Genomic DNA, 18900 nt, shown 5'->3' with positions numbered 1-18900 from the left:
TAGCATGAAGTGAAACGTGAGCGTCAGGAGCTCGGCACGCATTATCAGCAAACTATCCTTTTTGGCAGGTGCTGTTTGGCCTTTTTGATTTTATAAATTCCTTCAGTCTAACAGTAAACATCTACTATACAGATAATTCATAGAGCGACGGCATTAAGCCTCTTTTTCTTTATTTTTTTTATTCGCCAGGCCAAAATCTGCATTAAAACCTAAATTAAATAAGCTCCAAACTAACTGCGTCTGCACATGGACTGAACTTTCTACCCGTTTTATTCTCAGTAAACATGTTTGATATCGGCAGACTGGAAAAACTTGCTGATGGAGAAAAGAGTGGAGTTTAAATTTTGCTAAATAAAATCACTTTTTTTTATTTTTTCAGATAGTGAGCACCGTTTTTATGTTCAGCTAAAGAGCCATTAAAGCATTTAATTTGCACAAAAATTTTTTCAGTAGTGCGAATGTGTCTCCCCAGAGAGAGGTATTTAAATAAATAAATATGTGGAGGGTACACAGTAACAGCAGTGGTCTTTTGGTATGAAAAAGTAGAAACTCTGGAATAAATATTTGAATTGTTTCATTAAAAGTAAACTGAATACGAGTCAGAATCAGCAGGCAGTCGACCAACACATTCATCAGCTCTCCTGCATGTTATCACACACAAACGGCTCCAAAAATAAACTGCAAATGCAATAAATAAATAAATATAAGAAATATTTTCACATTCAAACTAAACATCTGAACGAGCAGCAGTGCATGCAGATTTTCTGGTCCTGTATAAAGTAAGGCACCAGAGGTTTCCAGAATTCACCTGGTATACGAAGTATACTTAGAAAAAAAGTATTTTGTTTTAAAGGCCGTCTATGAAAGTGCATACAGCAGACTGGAACCATGGGGCCCTTCAGCTTTCAGGCTTCAGCAGAGGTCATCTTCTGCAGCAACGGCATCTGGCAGGAAAGAAAAATATATTTTTTAACCCCACTACAAAACTCAGAGGTTTTCATTACAGAACAGCATTACAGTAGTCCCTCACTACTTCGTGGTTCGACTTTGGCTGACTCGCTCTTTTGCGGTTTTTCAAAGTAAGATTGTACGAGGGGGGAAAAAAAAAATTGCACAGGACACGATTGTCAACTTTAATATTACTCACGTGATTGGGACAGTACTGGATACAGTACTGTACAGTAAAAAGTTAACGAAAAAATTAAATACTTTGGACAGGCGCCATCATTTTGTAGTTTTCTTTCAATAAGCCTACACTGTATCCCCGCTCATAATGACTACATTTCCCAGAAGCCAACAGGGCCCCACCCAGAAGCCCCGTTGCCTTCTGCTGAAATACACAGAGGAAAAGTTTTGATCTGATCCTTATTCATAGAGTGACTTTGGCGCCCAGCGGATGCAGAGAGCTGCACAGAACCCACCAGGAACCGGACATCCGGACTCACGGGTCAATCTGAGAGCTGCTTGCCGGCCCAAGAAGACTTCCAAGCAGGGAGGCGCCACCCGGAGGTCCGGCGTTCTCTCCGGAGCCCAATGGGACTACTCTGAGCCGACCAGAACCGGTGGGGTAGGTCTGTCGAAACGGAACCGAGTCAGACTGGAACCGAGCTGCTGCTGCTCTACACAGCTGGTGAGTAAAATTTAGTAGCTACATTTAAGTATGTTGTTAAAATAACATAGGTTTAAGAGTTTGTAACATTGCAAGAGTGTGGGAAGGGTTTCTCAAGCCTTAAAAAATTTAAATACTAAAATATAATGTCCCTTTTCACATATTGCGTGGGGGGTCTGGACTGTAATCCCTGCAACAAACGAGGAATTACTGCATTCTGTTTATGCCACAGCAGAGCTCCAATATTTAAAGTCCGATGACCACTAGTTGCTGCAGCCTCGGTGGAAAACCACCAGGGCTGAAATTAAAAGTCTCCTCAAGTGAAACTGCAGCAGCTGAGAGACGCCGTCTCTCGAAGCGGTTGAAAATGTTGCTCGTGTTGCTATTAGACGTGCAAACCTCTTCGGTGAAAACTTTATGACTGACTGTTGTTTTTGGCTTCACGGACGAGGAAAAAGACAAACCGGTTCCGACCAACTCGTCTGTTCTGGTTCCATTTTCAGCCTCAGCTTCCTGCTGATCTCTAAATCAGTGGTTCCCAACCTTGGTCCTTGAGGAACACCACCCTACTTGTTTTTAGTCGTTTCTCTGCTCCAACACACCTGATTCAGTGGTTTAATTACTTCCTTAAGTTCGGCAGAAACCTGTCAATCACCTTTTCATTCAAACCAGGTGCGTTGGAGAACGACTAAAACAAGTACGGTGGTGTTCCTCAGGGACCAGGGTTGGGAACCACTGCTCTAAATAATAAACTCAACTGCAGTTTCCTTTGACGGGTTAACCACAGTTTTCTAGGGTAGGCACTAAATTAACTTACAATTTGTGTAATTCTGCTGAGAAAAAGCTTGACTCACCGGCGCAGGAGCATAGAACAACAGAACGTGCTCTACAGATGATCATGTGAATCATCAACACTTTCTAGTCTTTGCTGCTCTCTCAGTCTCGGTCTCAAAATGTTTTGCACGAGCTGGACAGATCGATACACTCGTCTCAGGTGAACCGAACCGTTGGGACAACAATCGCTCCAACATGTGCACACAAGACAGAAGTAGCTGCTGGTTACGTAACTGATGGATGTTTTAAACACTAAACATCTGACAGCTGAAACCACCTGAGACTGACGGCACGGCTCAGAAACTGCTCAGAACAGCGTGGCTTTAGGCAACCGGGGATCGTTTGCATTAATTATCATCATCTTGGTAAAATAATGATAATTGATTACCTTTGCCAAATCCACTCCAGTGAGAGCATTCACAGACACAGGAAGTTCGGCCAAAAGACGATTTATTTTGCCCGTCACGCAGCTGCTCTCCCCGCTGAGGATCACAATCTCGTTTGTTTTGGCTAAAGGTGCGGAGATCTTTGAAGCTATCTGAAACAAACACGGTTAGGCGTTAAACAAGCAACATTTCTCTCAGTGCTCAAATAAACAGTTCCTGAAGGAACTGCACCAAAAAGACGCAATAGAAAATTTTCACAATCTGGTTAGCAGATGTAAAATGTTTTAAAGGCGTCAGTTTCCTGTTTGTAGATTTGTTTTGCTAAGCTAAGCTTGGCTAGGCTAACTGCCATGTGTTATTTTCTTCCCTTACGACATCAACCAGTAAAATAAATGAATAAAAAGACACTCGATTTCCAGCAGGAAAACAGTTGATGAAGCCCGAACCGGACCAGCGCCACCTTTAGGTTGGTCCTAGTTTGTTTGAAGTCATTGGCCTTGGTAAGATTTATATCACGCCTCGTATCGTTTTTTTCAGGTATGTTAATTTTTGTAGGTCATCCCTTTTTTATGCTGTTTGTTCATTGATAGCATACTCCATGATTGTGTATGGGGGAGTAGGCGGGGCTTAAATCTCCACATCGCTATTGCGCTGGTTCAACAAATTCAACGTGGCGCCCTTCAATGGCGCTTTCAACTCTAAACGATGAAAGAATGCGAGACATTATGTCCAGATTTTATTTACACTCAGTGGTTTCAACTAATGCTAAACAAATGAACGATGAAGCTTAAATAAATAAAAAAATAAAAACTATTAGCAAATTTAATTATTGTGCTGCAACAACAAAATGTTCAGAATATGAGAATGACCTGATGACATGCTCGGTGAAAACGTTTCAAAACTACACACTGATCAGCTTTAAACAGACATAGTTTGGGATAAATGCAGCTTTCTGCAGTGTGTGTGTGTGTGTGTGTGTGTGTGTGTGTGTGTATGTTACCTTGGGCAGGGCCTCGAGGACCAGAGCAATCTTGGCTGCCTCTCCGTACGCCTGATAGGCCTCAGCCTTCAGCCTCATCTTTTCAGCCTCCGCTTTTCCCACAGCTTTGATGTAGGAAGCCTCGGCTTCTCCGATCTTCATCTTCTCAGCCTCAGCCTGAGCGATCAGCACCTTCTTCATCCTGATGCAAGGAAATGCAAAAACAACTCAACCTAATGATAGAAGCTGCTGCAGATTTTAAACAGTTCCATCAATGAAACCACTATAATCCACTAAACACAATTTGAACGTTTAAAGATTTCAGTTCCACACTTTGATCTACTTCATGACATTCAGTTTACATTTATCTAATCTTTTCTTTTGGTCTGAATGAAATTTAATAACGCTCCAGCTTAGCACCTGACATCACAAAGTATTTAATGAGCAAGTTTCATTTTAGGAAATAAAATCAGTGTTGAGAATAGAGCTGGACCGATATCGGTAGGGACGATATTTTAGGCCAATATAGATGTTTGGGGACCTACAGGTATCGGTGATATTTGTCCCATCATGCACCAATATAAACACTTCTAATTTTCACCCCTAAAATGCTGGAACCAGCCATAATTGTACAATGTATCCAGCAGAGGGTGTGTGAAGACAACTTTCAAGACATGACTGTTCACTTAAGTTTCACTTTCAGCACAGCCGAAGCAGAGAGCAATACTCTGTGGCACATTTAGCTAAACAGAGCATGGTAAGTTTATTTAAACTGGTCTGAAAAATAAATCAACAATAATAAATTATCTTCAATCCTCCAACCTGCTTGTCATTAGCCATGTGCCTCTCAAGTTAGCAAGCTAACATTTAGATAACCTAGCATAGACTATTGCCTTGTAAAACTTTATCCAGAACAATAAATCTAATGTAGAGGTAAAATATATCAGCTCTGTTACAAATAAAGTCCAGTTGTTTTTGTCTTGAACTTTTTTGAATTTACCATGTCCTGGATGACTGAGAATCTTCACCAGCGTAAAATATATCAGTGTTAGTAACGTTATCTTTGTCGTCCTCAATGAAATGAATTGTTTGTGTGAAATCTTAACTGCTCTGCAAAGAAAAAAAATTAAAATCTGCTGCGGTGAATACTAATTAGACCTTCAGCATACGTGACCGACTGTTTAAACGATGAACAGTGACGCTGTTTCTTCATTTAATTTATATTTTTGTAACTCAATTGATAACTTTATGGTGAATAGTGGAGGATAGAAACTGTGAACCCACATTAGAAAGACTGTTTCAAACCTTCAAGTGTTAAAACAGGTTTAAAAGTAGCTGTTAGTTAGATTCTTGGGAGTGGACAAAGCTCCAAAATTTTCAGCCAGTGTATTGGTTAATGTCATCAGCCTTCCCCTACCAATATCGATATCGGCGATAGCTAAAATTTCCATATCGGTCGGGCTTCAGTTAAGAGCTGCTGTTTCAACTATTTAACTCTCCTCTCTTCCATTAAAAAAACAATGTTGTGACTTTTAAATACTAATTCCGCATTCTGGACTGCAGTCTAGTCTTAACTATTTATGTTTGCTCACATAAGTCTTCTTTAAATAACCCTTGATGTCTGTATATTTTAGAGAAAAGCACCGAAGGGTTAACATACATAATAAACCAGTGAGGTCCGTTACGTTTGCTTCAGACAGGAGCAGACTTTAGAGTGTCGCTCAGATTGAAAGTGCTGAACTCCGACTCACTTCTGTCCCTCAGCGAGCTGCTGAATCTTGTAAGCATTGGCCTCAGCCGGCCTCTTCACCGTAGCGATGAGTTCTTTGTCGATGCGAGTGATCTCCTTCTCCTCGACGGTGATCTCTTTCTTCCTATGAATAACCTGAATCTCGATTTCTTCCAGCCGGATCTTTTGCTGCTCCTTGGCCTCCTGAAGCGCATAAGCCAGCTGCGCCTCGGCTTTCTGAAAACACAAACGATCCTGACGTGAGTGATTTGTCCTCCTGACCGACTTCACATGACGGCGTCACTTAGCAAAATATTCAAATATCTAGTTTTTTTTACCGTCTGTATCGTATTAAAGATGAGCAGTGCTTTTGAAATATTTAAAGTCGTTAAAATGTAAACATTTGAAGACTTAATGCGACATTCATGATGGCATGTTTTATTTGATGTTAGTATGGGAGCTGATAGGGACACGCCCAGTCATCCACCAAAGGTACTTTTCTAACCAGAGCACTTTTTTTTTGACACAGCATCTAGCACCTGCTGTCCCTACCTCCCAAAATAAAATAAAATAAAAAGTAAAAGAAACAACTCTAAGCACCCCAGCATCTTTCTACCATCATAATTTATTTTGACAGGATTATAAAGAGGAAACCACGTCACAGGTGAGCTCCGCGGGCCTCACGCGTTACATCTGATTCTCAACCCGTTCGGAGTTATAGTTAAATAAAACAGCACAATGAACTTTTTCTGAGGAGATATTATATATTAGATGGGCGTAACATATCGAGTCACGAGAACTCGTTTTCAAGAGACCTGTTTTTGGGAGCAGATGGTGGGGGTTAAAGGGCCTTGCTCAGGGGCCCAGAGGGGCAAGTGAGGGTGTGGTGTTTCACCTTTTCCACAAACATTTTGATGTTGACGGTACCAGGAGTTGAACCTATTTAACAATCAGGGAGTCACGCTAATGAGCATATATGTAGTTAGGCAAAAGTGCAAATGGAACGATTGAACGTCGGACCTTGGTGTTGATCTTTTGGCTGAACGCAGCTTTCTGCAGCTCCAGTTCTCGTTCGGAGTTGGCCATTTTGGCGTCGGTCAAATATTTCACTTCCATCGTGTCCTTTTTACATTCTTCTTCCTAGCAGACGAAAAACAGAGCTACGATTAGCCGTTTTTCTTGCGCAGCAGAATATGCCTCACACAGACTCCTGTCAGACAGGCTGTTTACCCGTATCCCAGCATCCCTCTCTGCTTCAGCCACACCGATGGCTGCGTCACACTTGACAGCAGCGATCTGGGTCTTACCGAGAGAGCTCAGGTAGTTCACTTTATCGTACAAATCCTGCGAAAACAAACAGGTCAGCTGAGGAGCTGCAGAGAACAACATCCAACTAAAGGGTTTTAGTGAATATATGCAAAAAGACATGAAAGACATTGAAGTTTGGGATAATTGAGACAAAGTACGTTTGCTTCAGAGTTAGTGAAATTAAAAAAAAGGCTGAAAATGTAAATATTTAACATTTTTGTAAAGAGTGCTCCCTTCAGGATGGAGTGAGAATGATCTGAACAGAAAACTACTTCCTCTGTGCGTCTTGATCCATTCAAACAAAAACAATATTGGAGAAGTGAAAACAAATGGGAGTCCATCGAACAGCTGCAGAAATTTTACACCAAAATCAATCTTAAAGCACAGAACACCAGTGCATTGTGGGTATAGTTTATAATTTATGTTGGACACGCATTCAACTTGTTTTTGAAGACGTGGGGCGGCTGTGGCTGAGTGGTTAGAGCAGTCGTCCTCCAATGCGAGAGTTGGGGGTTCGAATCCTCCAGCAGTCACATGCTGAAGAGTCCCTGGGCAAGACACTGAACCCCTCACTGCCTCTGATGTGTGCCCCATCAGTGTATGAATGTGATCTAAAGCTCTGATTAGTCTCTTTAGAATGATTTGTTCAATTAGCTTTGTATAGATCTAGTAGAGAGCTGTATGAATGGGTAAATGAGGCACAGATTGTTGTGTAAAGCGCTTTGAGTGTCTTGAAATAAGATAGAGAGGCGCTATATAAGTACAGCCCATTTACCATTTACATCTAAATGTATTTCTAAAATAATTTAAAAGCTGGGATAAATGTTTCGGACCTTCAAACAATACAAATGTCCAAGAACATAAAGTGAAATGACACGCAGGTGTGTTCATCTCCAACAAAAACGACTGAATTAAATTGGTAAGTGAAAGCGAGCCACAACGTTAGACCTTGGTGTTTAAAGCAGAAACATCTGTATCTACTGTAACACAGAATCCACCGACAACACGCCCAAGAAACGACCTGTTTAACATTTTATACCAAGAACAGTTTAAACAAATAAAGACAAATGATATCCGACTCCTCCATTAAGAAACTAATTTGTCTTCGTGCTTCATGAAGCGTCTCCGTTCAGGTTTATCTGAAACAGACACTTCAACCATCCGCACACCAGTTGGTTAAAACATACAATACTACTTTATTTATACTTTATTTATAAAGCACTTTAAAAACACCGAAGTGCTGTTCACTGATGACACATAAAAGCAAGAATAAAAACTATAAAATCAACTGAAACTGTAAAAGTAATGAACCGTTAAAAATCGTAAAAACAGCTAAAACAATCAAAATAAATAAATTAAAAATAGGGGTGCACCGATTGCAGTTTTCTGGCTGATCACCGATTTCTAAAAAGTCTGACCTGCCGATACCGATTTTGTTTTATAAGCGACACTGTCCGGTGTTATAAGGTCACAATGCACCTTCAATTTTCCAATATTATTTTTTTTAAAAACAGACCCTTGAACAATATCCTAGAAACAATACGAACTTGTTTTAACTGACCATGAGGTAGTGCTCTGAAATATAAATGAAGTTCAGACAATTGTTAAAACTAAAAAAAAAAAAAAAAAGATAAAATCGGTTTCTCATGCAAGAATTGGCCGATTTCTGATTTCACAAAATTAAGGAAATCGGGGCCGATTTATCGGTGCGCCCTTAATTAAAAACATTAAAACCAACATTTCAAGCTGAGTTAAAAGCCAAAGAGAAAAAAAATAAAGTGTTTTCAGAGAAGATTTAAAAACAGGAAGTGAGTCGGCTTGTCCGTCAGCTCAAAATAAAAACTAAAGGAGAATTTCTCGTGAAAATCTGCACGGACACAAAAACAAATCAAAAGAAGGTTTTTTTTTTTTGTTACAAGTTTAAGGGCCCGTAAGAAAAAACTTCTAGGATGGGTTCATGAAGCTTAAAAAAGAATTGCGCTGAAGGATCAGAAGCAGAATGAGACACTTAAGAGGTGAAACATTTAATGTAAAAACAGTTTTTTCTCCTTTCAGGCAGATTTAGATGATTCCTGCAGGTAACTCCAGTTTCAAACTAAATCTATTCTCATCTGTGTCACTGCTTGAACTCAAATTTCTACACATTTCTACACATAGGTCTATAAAATTAATCCTGCACTACAATAAACACTTTAATGTTTCTGTCTGCGCCTGACCTGTTTTAGAACTTAATTGTTGATATTTTATATTCTCTGTTATTTTAATATCTTGTGTAATTCCTTGTGTTTGTTCCTTTGTGCTGAAACTCTGGCACAACAATTTCCCGTGGGATCAATAAAGTTCCATCTTCTCTTAATATTTTCATTCAATAAGCTGGTTTGGATCTTTTAGGTTTATTTGCTTTAATGCAATCTCACATTTCTCTAATCTGTTTTTTTTTTTCCAGAGCATCTCGTTCATCTTCTACGAACCTTGATGGTGAAGCTCAGAATCTCTATGCCCATCCTGCCCACGTCAGGAGATGCCACGTCCCTCACCGCTTTGGCGAAAAGGTCTCGATCCTGATAGATCTGCTCCACGGTCATATTACCTGCAACACAAAAACATCATCAGCATCACAAAACTAGATTTGGTCCATAATGGTCCAAATTTTTGTCAAAGACGAGAAAATAAATCGAAAACGACTCCTCTGTTGTTAGCTAATGTTAGCAGTCACGTTAACGGCTAAACTTGCTGTAATGAAAGTTAGCTTGAGGCTCCCAAACATACTTGAAATAACCGCAGCGTAAATGTTTGTTTTGTCCGTTTGCACATTAATTCAGTTTGGTTCCTCCTTCACTCCCACAGGTAACCAGCTAACTAACTGGTTACACATCTTCCTTAAAAGGTGACCAGCTACAGTCATTAGCGCAACAAAACTGAATGGGGGAAAACACTGTAACCTTTTTTTTTTTTTTAATTTTTTTTTTTTATTAATAACACACAGAACTACAAAACACTACAAAAGAGAAAGATATATACAAACACTCGTGAAGGGTGTCAGAACTACAATTTACAAGCTAGGGGGGTTACAAAATGATAAAAATTGAGTAATACATATATAAAAAACATTAAATGAAAAGAATAAACATAAGAAACAAAAAGGAGCAAAACAATATGAGAAACTTAAAACAACAAGTTTTTTGATATCTGTTGTGAAATGGTTCTAGCAGTTTTCCAGTTTTTTAATCTACTTATTGAAGAATAGTACAACTTGAATTCGTTCATAAAACACAGGAAGGAGGGCTGATTGTCCCTCCACTTACTACAATGAATGTGATACTTTGCTATAAGGATGACTATATTTATAGCATCGGAGTAAGCTGAGCTTAAATTATCCATGTAAAATAAAATGGCATCAGCATCAAAGGGAGGAATGTTCAGTTTTAGATTAATCCAGTTTGTAATGTCAGTCCAGAAACTTTGTGAGTATTGACATGAAAAAAAACAAATGTTCAAGGGATTCATCTTCAGATTTACAGAAGGTACACAAATCCACCTCAAATTTAAATCTTCTGTGCAGAAGCATGGCTACTGGATAGATCTTATTTATTATTTTAAAATGGTTTTCTTTCACTTTAGGAGATATAGGCCATTTGACAAATTTTGAATGAGCAGAAGTCATGGTTTTATGATTTATATTGGGAGGTTTCTTGAATGAATCTTTGTTGTAATCATAGTAAATCGTTTGTCGCATGCATGCATTGATCATCTTGTTATTACATTTGAGATCAACTAAACTACAGTCATTTAGTTTTAATGTGGGCATGGAAACGGTCACCTTTGAATACATAATGATATTTTTAATTAACTGAATCAAGGCTAAAGGGATTGCTTTACATACCTTCATAAAATCTTTATGGCAGCAGCTAAGGTTATATTTTCTAACAAAAGATGAGAAATTTAAAAGATCTCCATTACAATCCAAGATGTCTGTTACAAAAATGATGCCTTTTTCATACCAGTCTTTTCTAAATATTGACTTTCTGCCCACTGTGATTGCTCTATTATTCCACAAAGTTGATCCATGAGGTGAGAAATTATGGTGAAATATCATTTTCCAGAACTGAAGAACTTGTTTGTGGAAGTTTGATAGTTTAACTGGAATCTTCGTCACTTCGAAGTCACACCTTGCAAGGAAGTCAATTCCTCCCAGCTGCTTAAAAATGGAGGCAGGGATATGAAACCACATTGAATTTTGTTGTTGTAAGAAAGTTTTTAACCATTTAGTCCTAAATGTTCCAACCATTGCTTCAAAGTCTAGTGCATTGATACCACCATGCTCATGTTTTTTAACTAGTTGGGACCTTTTAACATAATGAGTCTTATTTTTCCACAAAAACTGAAAGATAATAGAGTTGGCTTTTCTTATGTTTTGTGGTGATATATACATAGAATGACATGGATAAACAGCCCTGTAACCTACCGGAGATGTTAATCCAGGTTGGAGCGTTGAGATAGAGTCTTCACGCGTAGAATGACAGTAACAACAACGAGTAAGCCCCGCCCCGCCGAAGAGACGCTCCGGCACAAGGGCCACAAAAAAAAACAACAACAAAAGTTTAGTTTAGAATTAGAAGAAAAAAAAAAGCTATGTTGAAGTAAATAAAATAACCCAAATTATTTTAAAGAACCGCTGACAACTAAGAGAACGTTGTTAATCTTTTGCAGTTGGGTTTTCGTTAATCGACATGAGGTACGCTTCTTTGGTTTACCGGCTCATGTACCGTCTTTTAATCATGCGCAGACGCTATGCATTTTGTGGGACGCAATATGCGCTGGTGAGTAAATGATGCAAACCTAACTAAAAACCTTTTATTTTCATTCACCATTTATTTATACAGATTAGTCTCATTATTATATTGAGTATTATTATATTACATTATTATATTGAATATTATATATTGAGTCACGAGGACTCGTTATCGAGAGAGACCTGTTTTAACAACACACACAAATACACAGATGAGGTAATGAGGTTTATTTACAAACATAAAAACATGTAGCCCTAATTTTTCCAAACATTTGTTTATTTTATTTTTTTTGTAGCTAATTATAAAGATAACCAGTATGACCTGAGGCAATAATCCAGGTATAAAAATCTGACAATCAGGTCCTCTGGACAGAAAAACCAGAAGAATTTATCAAAAATAAAATGTGTTTGTTAATTGTTCTAATAAAAACAATTAGGTCATAATATTTATATGTCTAATATAAACTGTGGTATGGTTGTTGAAATGTCTATGGTTGAAAACAGGAATGCCTTGTGTGTTATTGATTTATTTGTTTATTTGTGTAAGTTTTATCGTTGCATTCTTCCTGGAATAATATTTTTGCCATTTCTTTTGTAAATACTCTTCTGTCCACATAGCGAGAAGTAAAACACCAAAACATATTCATTTGATTGGTTTGTCCACATTATTAAATAATTAAATAAACAAACAAATAGAAACCCCTGATCTAAAAAGTGTTAAATACATTTAAAAAAAAATGTTGCAATAAAAATTGAAAAGGGCATTCCAGTCAATTAAAAGCATTATTTCACATTCATACTTGTAAAACAAAAGTATAAAATCAGTCAGCATAAAGCAAAGTTGTTGTTTTTCACTATGTTTATATACAAATTCTGTTTTATTACAGTACATCAAAACCTTACAAGGGAAGAAAGTACTTTAACACTATTTTTATAATTTTATTGTTATACCCGTATATTTTTTTAACATAAACTCTTAAACATAAACTCTGTACAGATGAAATTCAAAATGTTTAAAACTACAACAATATATATTATATACAAGATATTTACATAGATAGAAAGGTGCTATATAAGTACAGTTCAGTTACAATATAGATATATATATATATATATATATATATATATATATATATATATATATATATATATATATATATATACAGACCACCAAGCTACCACAGCCCTCTGTGTGGAGCAGAGGGCTGCCATCTAGGGCACCTGGGGGAGCAGATGGTGGGGGTTAAGGGTGGTGCAAATGCGGGTGGAGGGAAGCATGTGTGGGTGCTTCACCCTTCCCACTCAGATTTTGATGTTGTTGGTCCAGGGAGTTGAACCGACGACCTTCAGATCACTGGCCCACCTTCTCTATCCTCTGCTCCACCACTTCCCACCGCTAGAATATAACGCTGACAAATATATCTAATACAAAATTTTAAAATGTAATTATTTAAGCAAAAAAACTTATTTATGTAAAAGTAAAATTACTGGTATTAAATAAATACATTTACTCATTTACACAGCAATTTAATGGAAATTATTATTTTTTTACCTTACAATGATGTTTATTGTGTGAGTTTGAATAAAACATTTTAAATGTCTATAAAAAAGCACATTATTTGGTTCTGTTTGTGTTGCTTTTATTGCTCATTACAAACATTAAAATGTACAGACGGGGTTCCTATTTTACTATTTGTAGTATTACAGTACTTCTGTCTGTTGCTGAGCTAAACTGGACGTGAGTAACAACATTTATTTCCACCTCCTGTATCCATATGCTGTGAAATAAAATAAAACGTGAATTTACATCCATAAAGCCAAATTGTTTCAGCTGCTCCTTCTTGTGTTTCCATTCCTTCTGTTTGGGTTATTATCAGTGCGTGACTGTGTGTCTAATTACACCCTCCTGTAAACTGGACCACATCACCCCCCCGACTCTCTCTCCTCATTGCCGGGATCAGTGGAGGAGCTGCTCCTCGTATCGCCATTCATATGGGGGTGGAGGGAGGTGCTGACTCCTCCTGATGCCACTGCACCTCCTCGTGAAGGGGACGAGGAAAACAGAAAACTCATGAAAATATTTAAAAGAATTTATCACTAAATGAAAGGAGAGGAGGAACGAGGTAAACATAAAAACACTGGACAAGAGGGACGACCCAACGGGCTGCATCAGAACCGCGTCTGGAACTATAAGAAGAGTTCTGATCAAACAAAAAGGTAAGAAACAAACATCATTTTAGTTGTTTTAAATGACAACATTATGCATTCTGGTTTTCTTTTGCTGTTTTGGATAAAGTACCACCTGTTCCGTTTTGGTAATTGTGCAGAAAATGTCCTTTCACAATCTTTAAAAATCACATTTAAAGTTGATTTCAGCGTTTTATCGGTTGTTTTTACGCAGCAATGACCCAAGTTTCTATTACAGCTGATAAGTGATGTAACGCTTCGAGCATCCTCAGCCTCACTGTTACATTTTCATCATAAATATAATAAACCATGAAAGAAATACAACCATTGGTCCACTGCAAATACCTCAACAAACAGAAAATAACTTCTTTTTTTTTAAAAAAAACAGAAATTTCAGGAGTTTGAAACCTCTAATTTGGTGGGAGAGTGTGATGAAGTGAAGCCGGAACACAATCTGCTGCTTCCTTAAATAGATAACTTTTATAATTGCCTTTTATACTGTATGTATATATTTCTGTTCAGTGCCCTGAGATGACTTCTGTTGAGACTTGGTGTTATATAAATAAACTGAACTGAACTGAATTAATTTTACGCATGTAATGGTTTAGTAAAGAGACAGTTTTTCAATGAAGCTGACTTTAAAAATATTTTTTTCTGCTTTTGATGAACCAAAATCAACCCAGTGGAACCTTTTTGGGACAGTAAAATCACTTCCTGTTAGGGACACCCTAGAAAGTTCCCTAAAACCGTCTGCCTTTGGGATCAATGTTTCACTGCTGAGTCCCATTAGAGTTTAGAGTGTTTAGTGTAGAGTGCCTCGCTCTGTGGGGGGGGGAGGGATGATGTCCCCTTCAGGGCCTGTAAACATGCAGTCAGGTGAATTTAGCTTCACAGTTTTTGTTTAAATTCAAAAAGTGCCGGTGAGATGGTCTCTGCTCTCAGATTAGAGCTTCGTTTCTCTTTCATCTTATTTTTTTTTTAGCAGCATTTGGAGTCTAAGCATTTAAATTTTGATCGTTTAAAAAAATATCAAGGTTTTTTTATTGTCATTCGCATCACATGTGGTACATGAGGTGGAACAAAATTGTGTACAAGGTCCCAGTTACACCTAAAAATAGCAATTAGCCAGAATAAACAGACAATTATTGACTTTATATATGACGTGCACATCATAATGATTTTGTCCATTAAAACACAAAAAGGCTCCAACTTTGCACGACTTGGTGTGGCGTCTTTATTGCATCAAGGAGTTTTTTAGTATTCCTATCCCCAACAACATCCTACCTATGAAGGTAAATGTGCAGATAGATTTCAAATGAACACGTGCAGTACTTTTTGAGTATATACACGGCAAAAATGTAAAGTGTTTGCGCTCGTCAATGCAAGTGCTCAGTTAAAATCTAACAAAACAAAACACATTTACCTTCAAAGTAAATCATGTGATCAAATGATGGGAGCAAAGTCTTCATTAAAAATAAATCATCTTAATAGAAATATAAGATTCTTCTGTTCACTGGACAAAAACATGCCTTAAAGAAAATCCGTGTTTAAATGATGTTAACCTTTGATGTTTTTATGAACAGTTTGTCTGAAGCGTTTCAGTTGTCCAAACGAGATCACGTTACATTCTGAACACAGATTGTTCTTTAAGTGATTAAACTGTAAATTAGTTTGATTCTAAGGCCTGCAGAGGTGTGGTATAACTCTCTAAAGACAACAGGAGGAGCACACAAATACAAACTTTCCACAGATTTTATTTTGTCGCCCACCTTTAGATTCATTTCTGGCAACGCCACTCGTCCATATCAACAAACTCGTTAAACCGTTTGGTTTCACCACGCATGGCTGTGTGGCGTAAATGAAGCACACACAGAGGAACACATCAATGTGTTAATATCAGTATCGGTGCACAGTGGAGCAGTGGGTTCGTATTGTTGTCTTGCACAAAGAAGGTCCCAATTTGAAACTCAGCTGAGTTTGTATGTTTAACTGTGCATGCCTGTTTTTTTTCAGGTACTTTCCTTCTATGGTACAAAACATGCAGGTCACATTAGTTATTCCAATTCAAAATATGGTACTTGTGGTTAAAGGTGTGTGTGTCCCTGCGATGGACTGGGGACCAGTCCAGGTTTACCTCACCTCTCACACAATGACTGCCAGAATTAAAATAATGGTTACAGGAAAAAAAAAAAAGGATTCTGATGTGTTCTTGAGGCCACTCAGAGTAGATCCGCTGCTCCTCCACATCAAAAGGAGCAGTTGAGGTGGTTTGGGCATCTGGTAAGGATGCTCCCTGGGCGCCTCCCTATAGGGAGGTTCTTCGGGCGTATCCGACCGGGAGGAGACCCCAGGGAAGAACCAGGACACGCTGTCTCTCGTTTGGCCTGGGAATGCTTTGGGGTCCTTCCAGAAGAGCTGGTTGTGGAAAGAGATGTCTGGGCCTCCCTGCACAAGCTGCTGCCCCCGAGACCTGACTCCAGTATAAGCAGAAGATAATGGATGGATGGATGGATGTGTTTTTGAAAAACAGCCCAATGTCTGAGGATTAAAGAGCTCAAAGTGGCTCTCAGTGTGCAGTCGAAGAGGTGTAGCTGTTCACACGATAATTTACAGGATTTTGTTTAAAAAAAAATAAAAAAGACAAACCGGTGGAGAAGTATGTGTTGTATCTCCATCATTAACTGTCTCCATGTTTGTCTCTCTTTGTTAATACGTCTAATCTTAGCAAACATAATCTGATATGTGTGGACAAACAGGGCCTGACTGCACTCAACCTTTGTCCTGGACCTCTGCAGGGGTAATTAGCTGCTGAAATATTGATGTGTGTGTGGTGTGTGTGTAAGTGTGTGCGCATCATGTTGGTATTTATAAGGGGGTAATTTTACATGTTTATTATAAGGTACAGTTTTAGCCTTGATCCTTTGTGAGTGAAGTTGTGAAGAGAAATAACTCAAATCAAATTCTCCTCCTGGTTCACATTCTGTTTATACAACTAGTTTCAGCTTCTTTCTCTCTCGTACTGTTGAGGTGTTTCATTCAAGTGTCTGGACGTCTTGTTCCTGAGTGATGGTATGATGGAGCGTGCGATGGACTGACGGATCGGAGCGTGGTCCTCATTAATGAGGGTGTTGCTTTGGTTAGCAGTGGTGAAGATGAAGTCAAGTGGAGTCAAAAGTCAAAGCTTTGAATTTACTGGTGTGTCTACGTTCCTTGTGGTCATGAAGTTTGGATCAGGAGCGAAGGAATGAAGTCCTGGATACAAGCAGCTGAAATGTTCTTCCCTTAGGGTGGCCAGACTCAACCTTAGAGATGAGGTGAGGAGCTCCGTCAGCTGGGGGGGGGGAGCTCGGAGTAGAGCCACTGCTCCTCTGCATCAAAAAGGAGTCAGTTGAGGTGGTTCAGGCATGTCTCCAGGACTCCTCCATTTGGAGGTTTTTCAGACACATCCCACAGGGTAGATCCAGAACTTTTTGGAGGGATTATATTTCCTCTCTTGTCTGGGAATGACTTAGTACCACCCAGAAGGAGCTGGAAAGTGTCTTTGGGGAGAGAAAGGGCTGAGTTTCTCTCCTGCACCTGCTTTTGTAGGGATTGTGGTGTTTGTCTTGGTCTCTAGCCCCATCTTGTGTTGTGTTTATGTCCCATGTTCTTCTGATCCTTAGTTTCTGTTTTCTATATATATGTTTTCTATGTGTGTTTCTGTCTTAGCACCAGCATAACTGGTTTGTTCCACTTTGGAGTAAGCTGTTTGGGGGAAGAATCAGTTTTGTGTTGTGTGTCTCCTTGACTGACGAAGCCTTCTGGATGGAAGGTGAAACGTTTCAGCAAAAAAAAAAAGAAACTGTCCAGATGACCTGACTGAAAATTGTTGGGGTGTTTTCTATAGGGTTTGTGTTTTCCTAGTGTATGCCTCCATCTGGTGTTGTGTCTCTGTTCCTGCACTCCCTGGTTTCCTAGTTTATCATTTCCCCTGATGTGTTTCAGCTGCGTGTCCTCACAGGTGTTTTGTCTCGTTAGTCACTGTAAGTCTGTGTCTGTGTTAGTCCTGGCATTGTAACCTGTCCACTGGTAATGTCCTGGTCTGCTTCTTGTGATTTATAAGTTCTGCTGCACCGACAGCCTTTTTGATTTCTTGTAAATAAATACTTGATTTTATAATCTCCTGAGTCCTGGCTTGCCTGCTTGCACCAGTGTCTCCCTTTAGGACAGCTTCGTCTGTAATGTGACTATGGATAAGCAGCAGAAAATGGAGATGGAGGTTGACAGTTCTGTTCCTCTGTGTTTTCCTGTGTCACCAGTTCATTTTTCCAGTTCTTTTCCAAAGTCAGCCTCTGCACCACAGTCCTGCTCCTCTCACACCTGTTCCTCATTCCTACTAGTCTCAGCTGCAGCCACATGCCTCCTTAGTTTCTGTCTTTTTATTTCCCCAGTTTTACTTCACCTGCAGGCTGCCATTGTGTGTTCTTACCATGTCTGGTCTCCTTCATGTCTCCCGAATTTTGTAGATTTTTTTTTTGTTGTTGCCACGTCAGCCTTTTGTTTTGTGCAAGAAATCAATTTTTTTTTACTCAAGCTCCTTGTGTCACTCTGCATTCCTGGGTCTAACCTCTATAAACCGTGACATCTGCTAACCTCTTTGCAGCTCATCACAGTTGACACATAACACTAAATGAGGCCGTTAAGGTTGGACCCAGATCCTATACATGTCAGATGAAACTGAAGCTGGTTCTCTTATCAAAGAGGAGCAACGGATAATGAATTTGAGGTGTCACAGCTGTCACCAGTCAAAAAGTTAAAGACTCAAATCTTATGGAGACATGAACGGAAACTAAATAATTTACCAGACCAATTTAATAATTTACACACACATTTTTCTTTCTTTACAAGGACTTTGTATGTACTTCCATTGATTTTTCCATTCATTTAGCAGAACCCTGACTATTACCCTAAACAAAACCATTATCAGGACATACCCAACCCTAAATCCAAACATTACCAGGATGTACCAACCCTAAACAAAACCATTACTAGGAAGTACCCAACCCTAAAGGAAACCATTACCAGGACGTACCCAAC

At 38.8% G+C, this 18900-nt stretch overlaps 1 protein-coding gene across 1 annotated transcript; it reads right to left on the bottom strand.

The window, feature by feature from the left end:
• Positions 1 to 905: 905 nt before the first annotated feature.
• Positions 906 to 18311, bottom strand: LOC119410979 (flotillin-2). The gene is made up of 8 exons (XM_037677897.1): positions 18293 to 18311; positions 9317 to 9435; positions 6768 to 6881; positions 6558 to 6677; positions 5560 to 5774; positions 3830 to 4010; positions 2832 to 2981; positions 906 to 944 (listed from the first exon to the last, which is right to left on the bottom strand). The coding sequence occupies exons 1-8, from the start codon at positions 18309 to 18311 to the stop codon at positions 906 to 908; spliced, it is 957 nt and encodes a 318-aa protein (XP_037533825.1).
• Between the last annotated feature and the right edge of the window lie 589 nt (positions 18312 to 18900).

This window comes from Nematolebias whitei, chromosome 6 (assembly GCF_014905685.2).
Source record: "Nematolebias whitei isolate Nwh7 chromosome 6, NemWhi1, whole genome shotgun sequence".
NCBI classification, from domain to species: domain Eukaryota; kingdom Metazoa; phylum Chordata; class Actinopteri; order Cyprinodontiformes; family Rivulidae; genus Nematolebias; species Nematolebias whitei.
The sequence above is the reverse complement of the archived record's forward strand: the minus strand, read 5'-3'. Positions and strand labels throughout refer to the sequence as shown.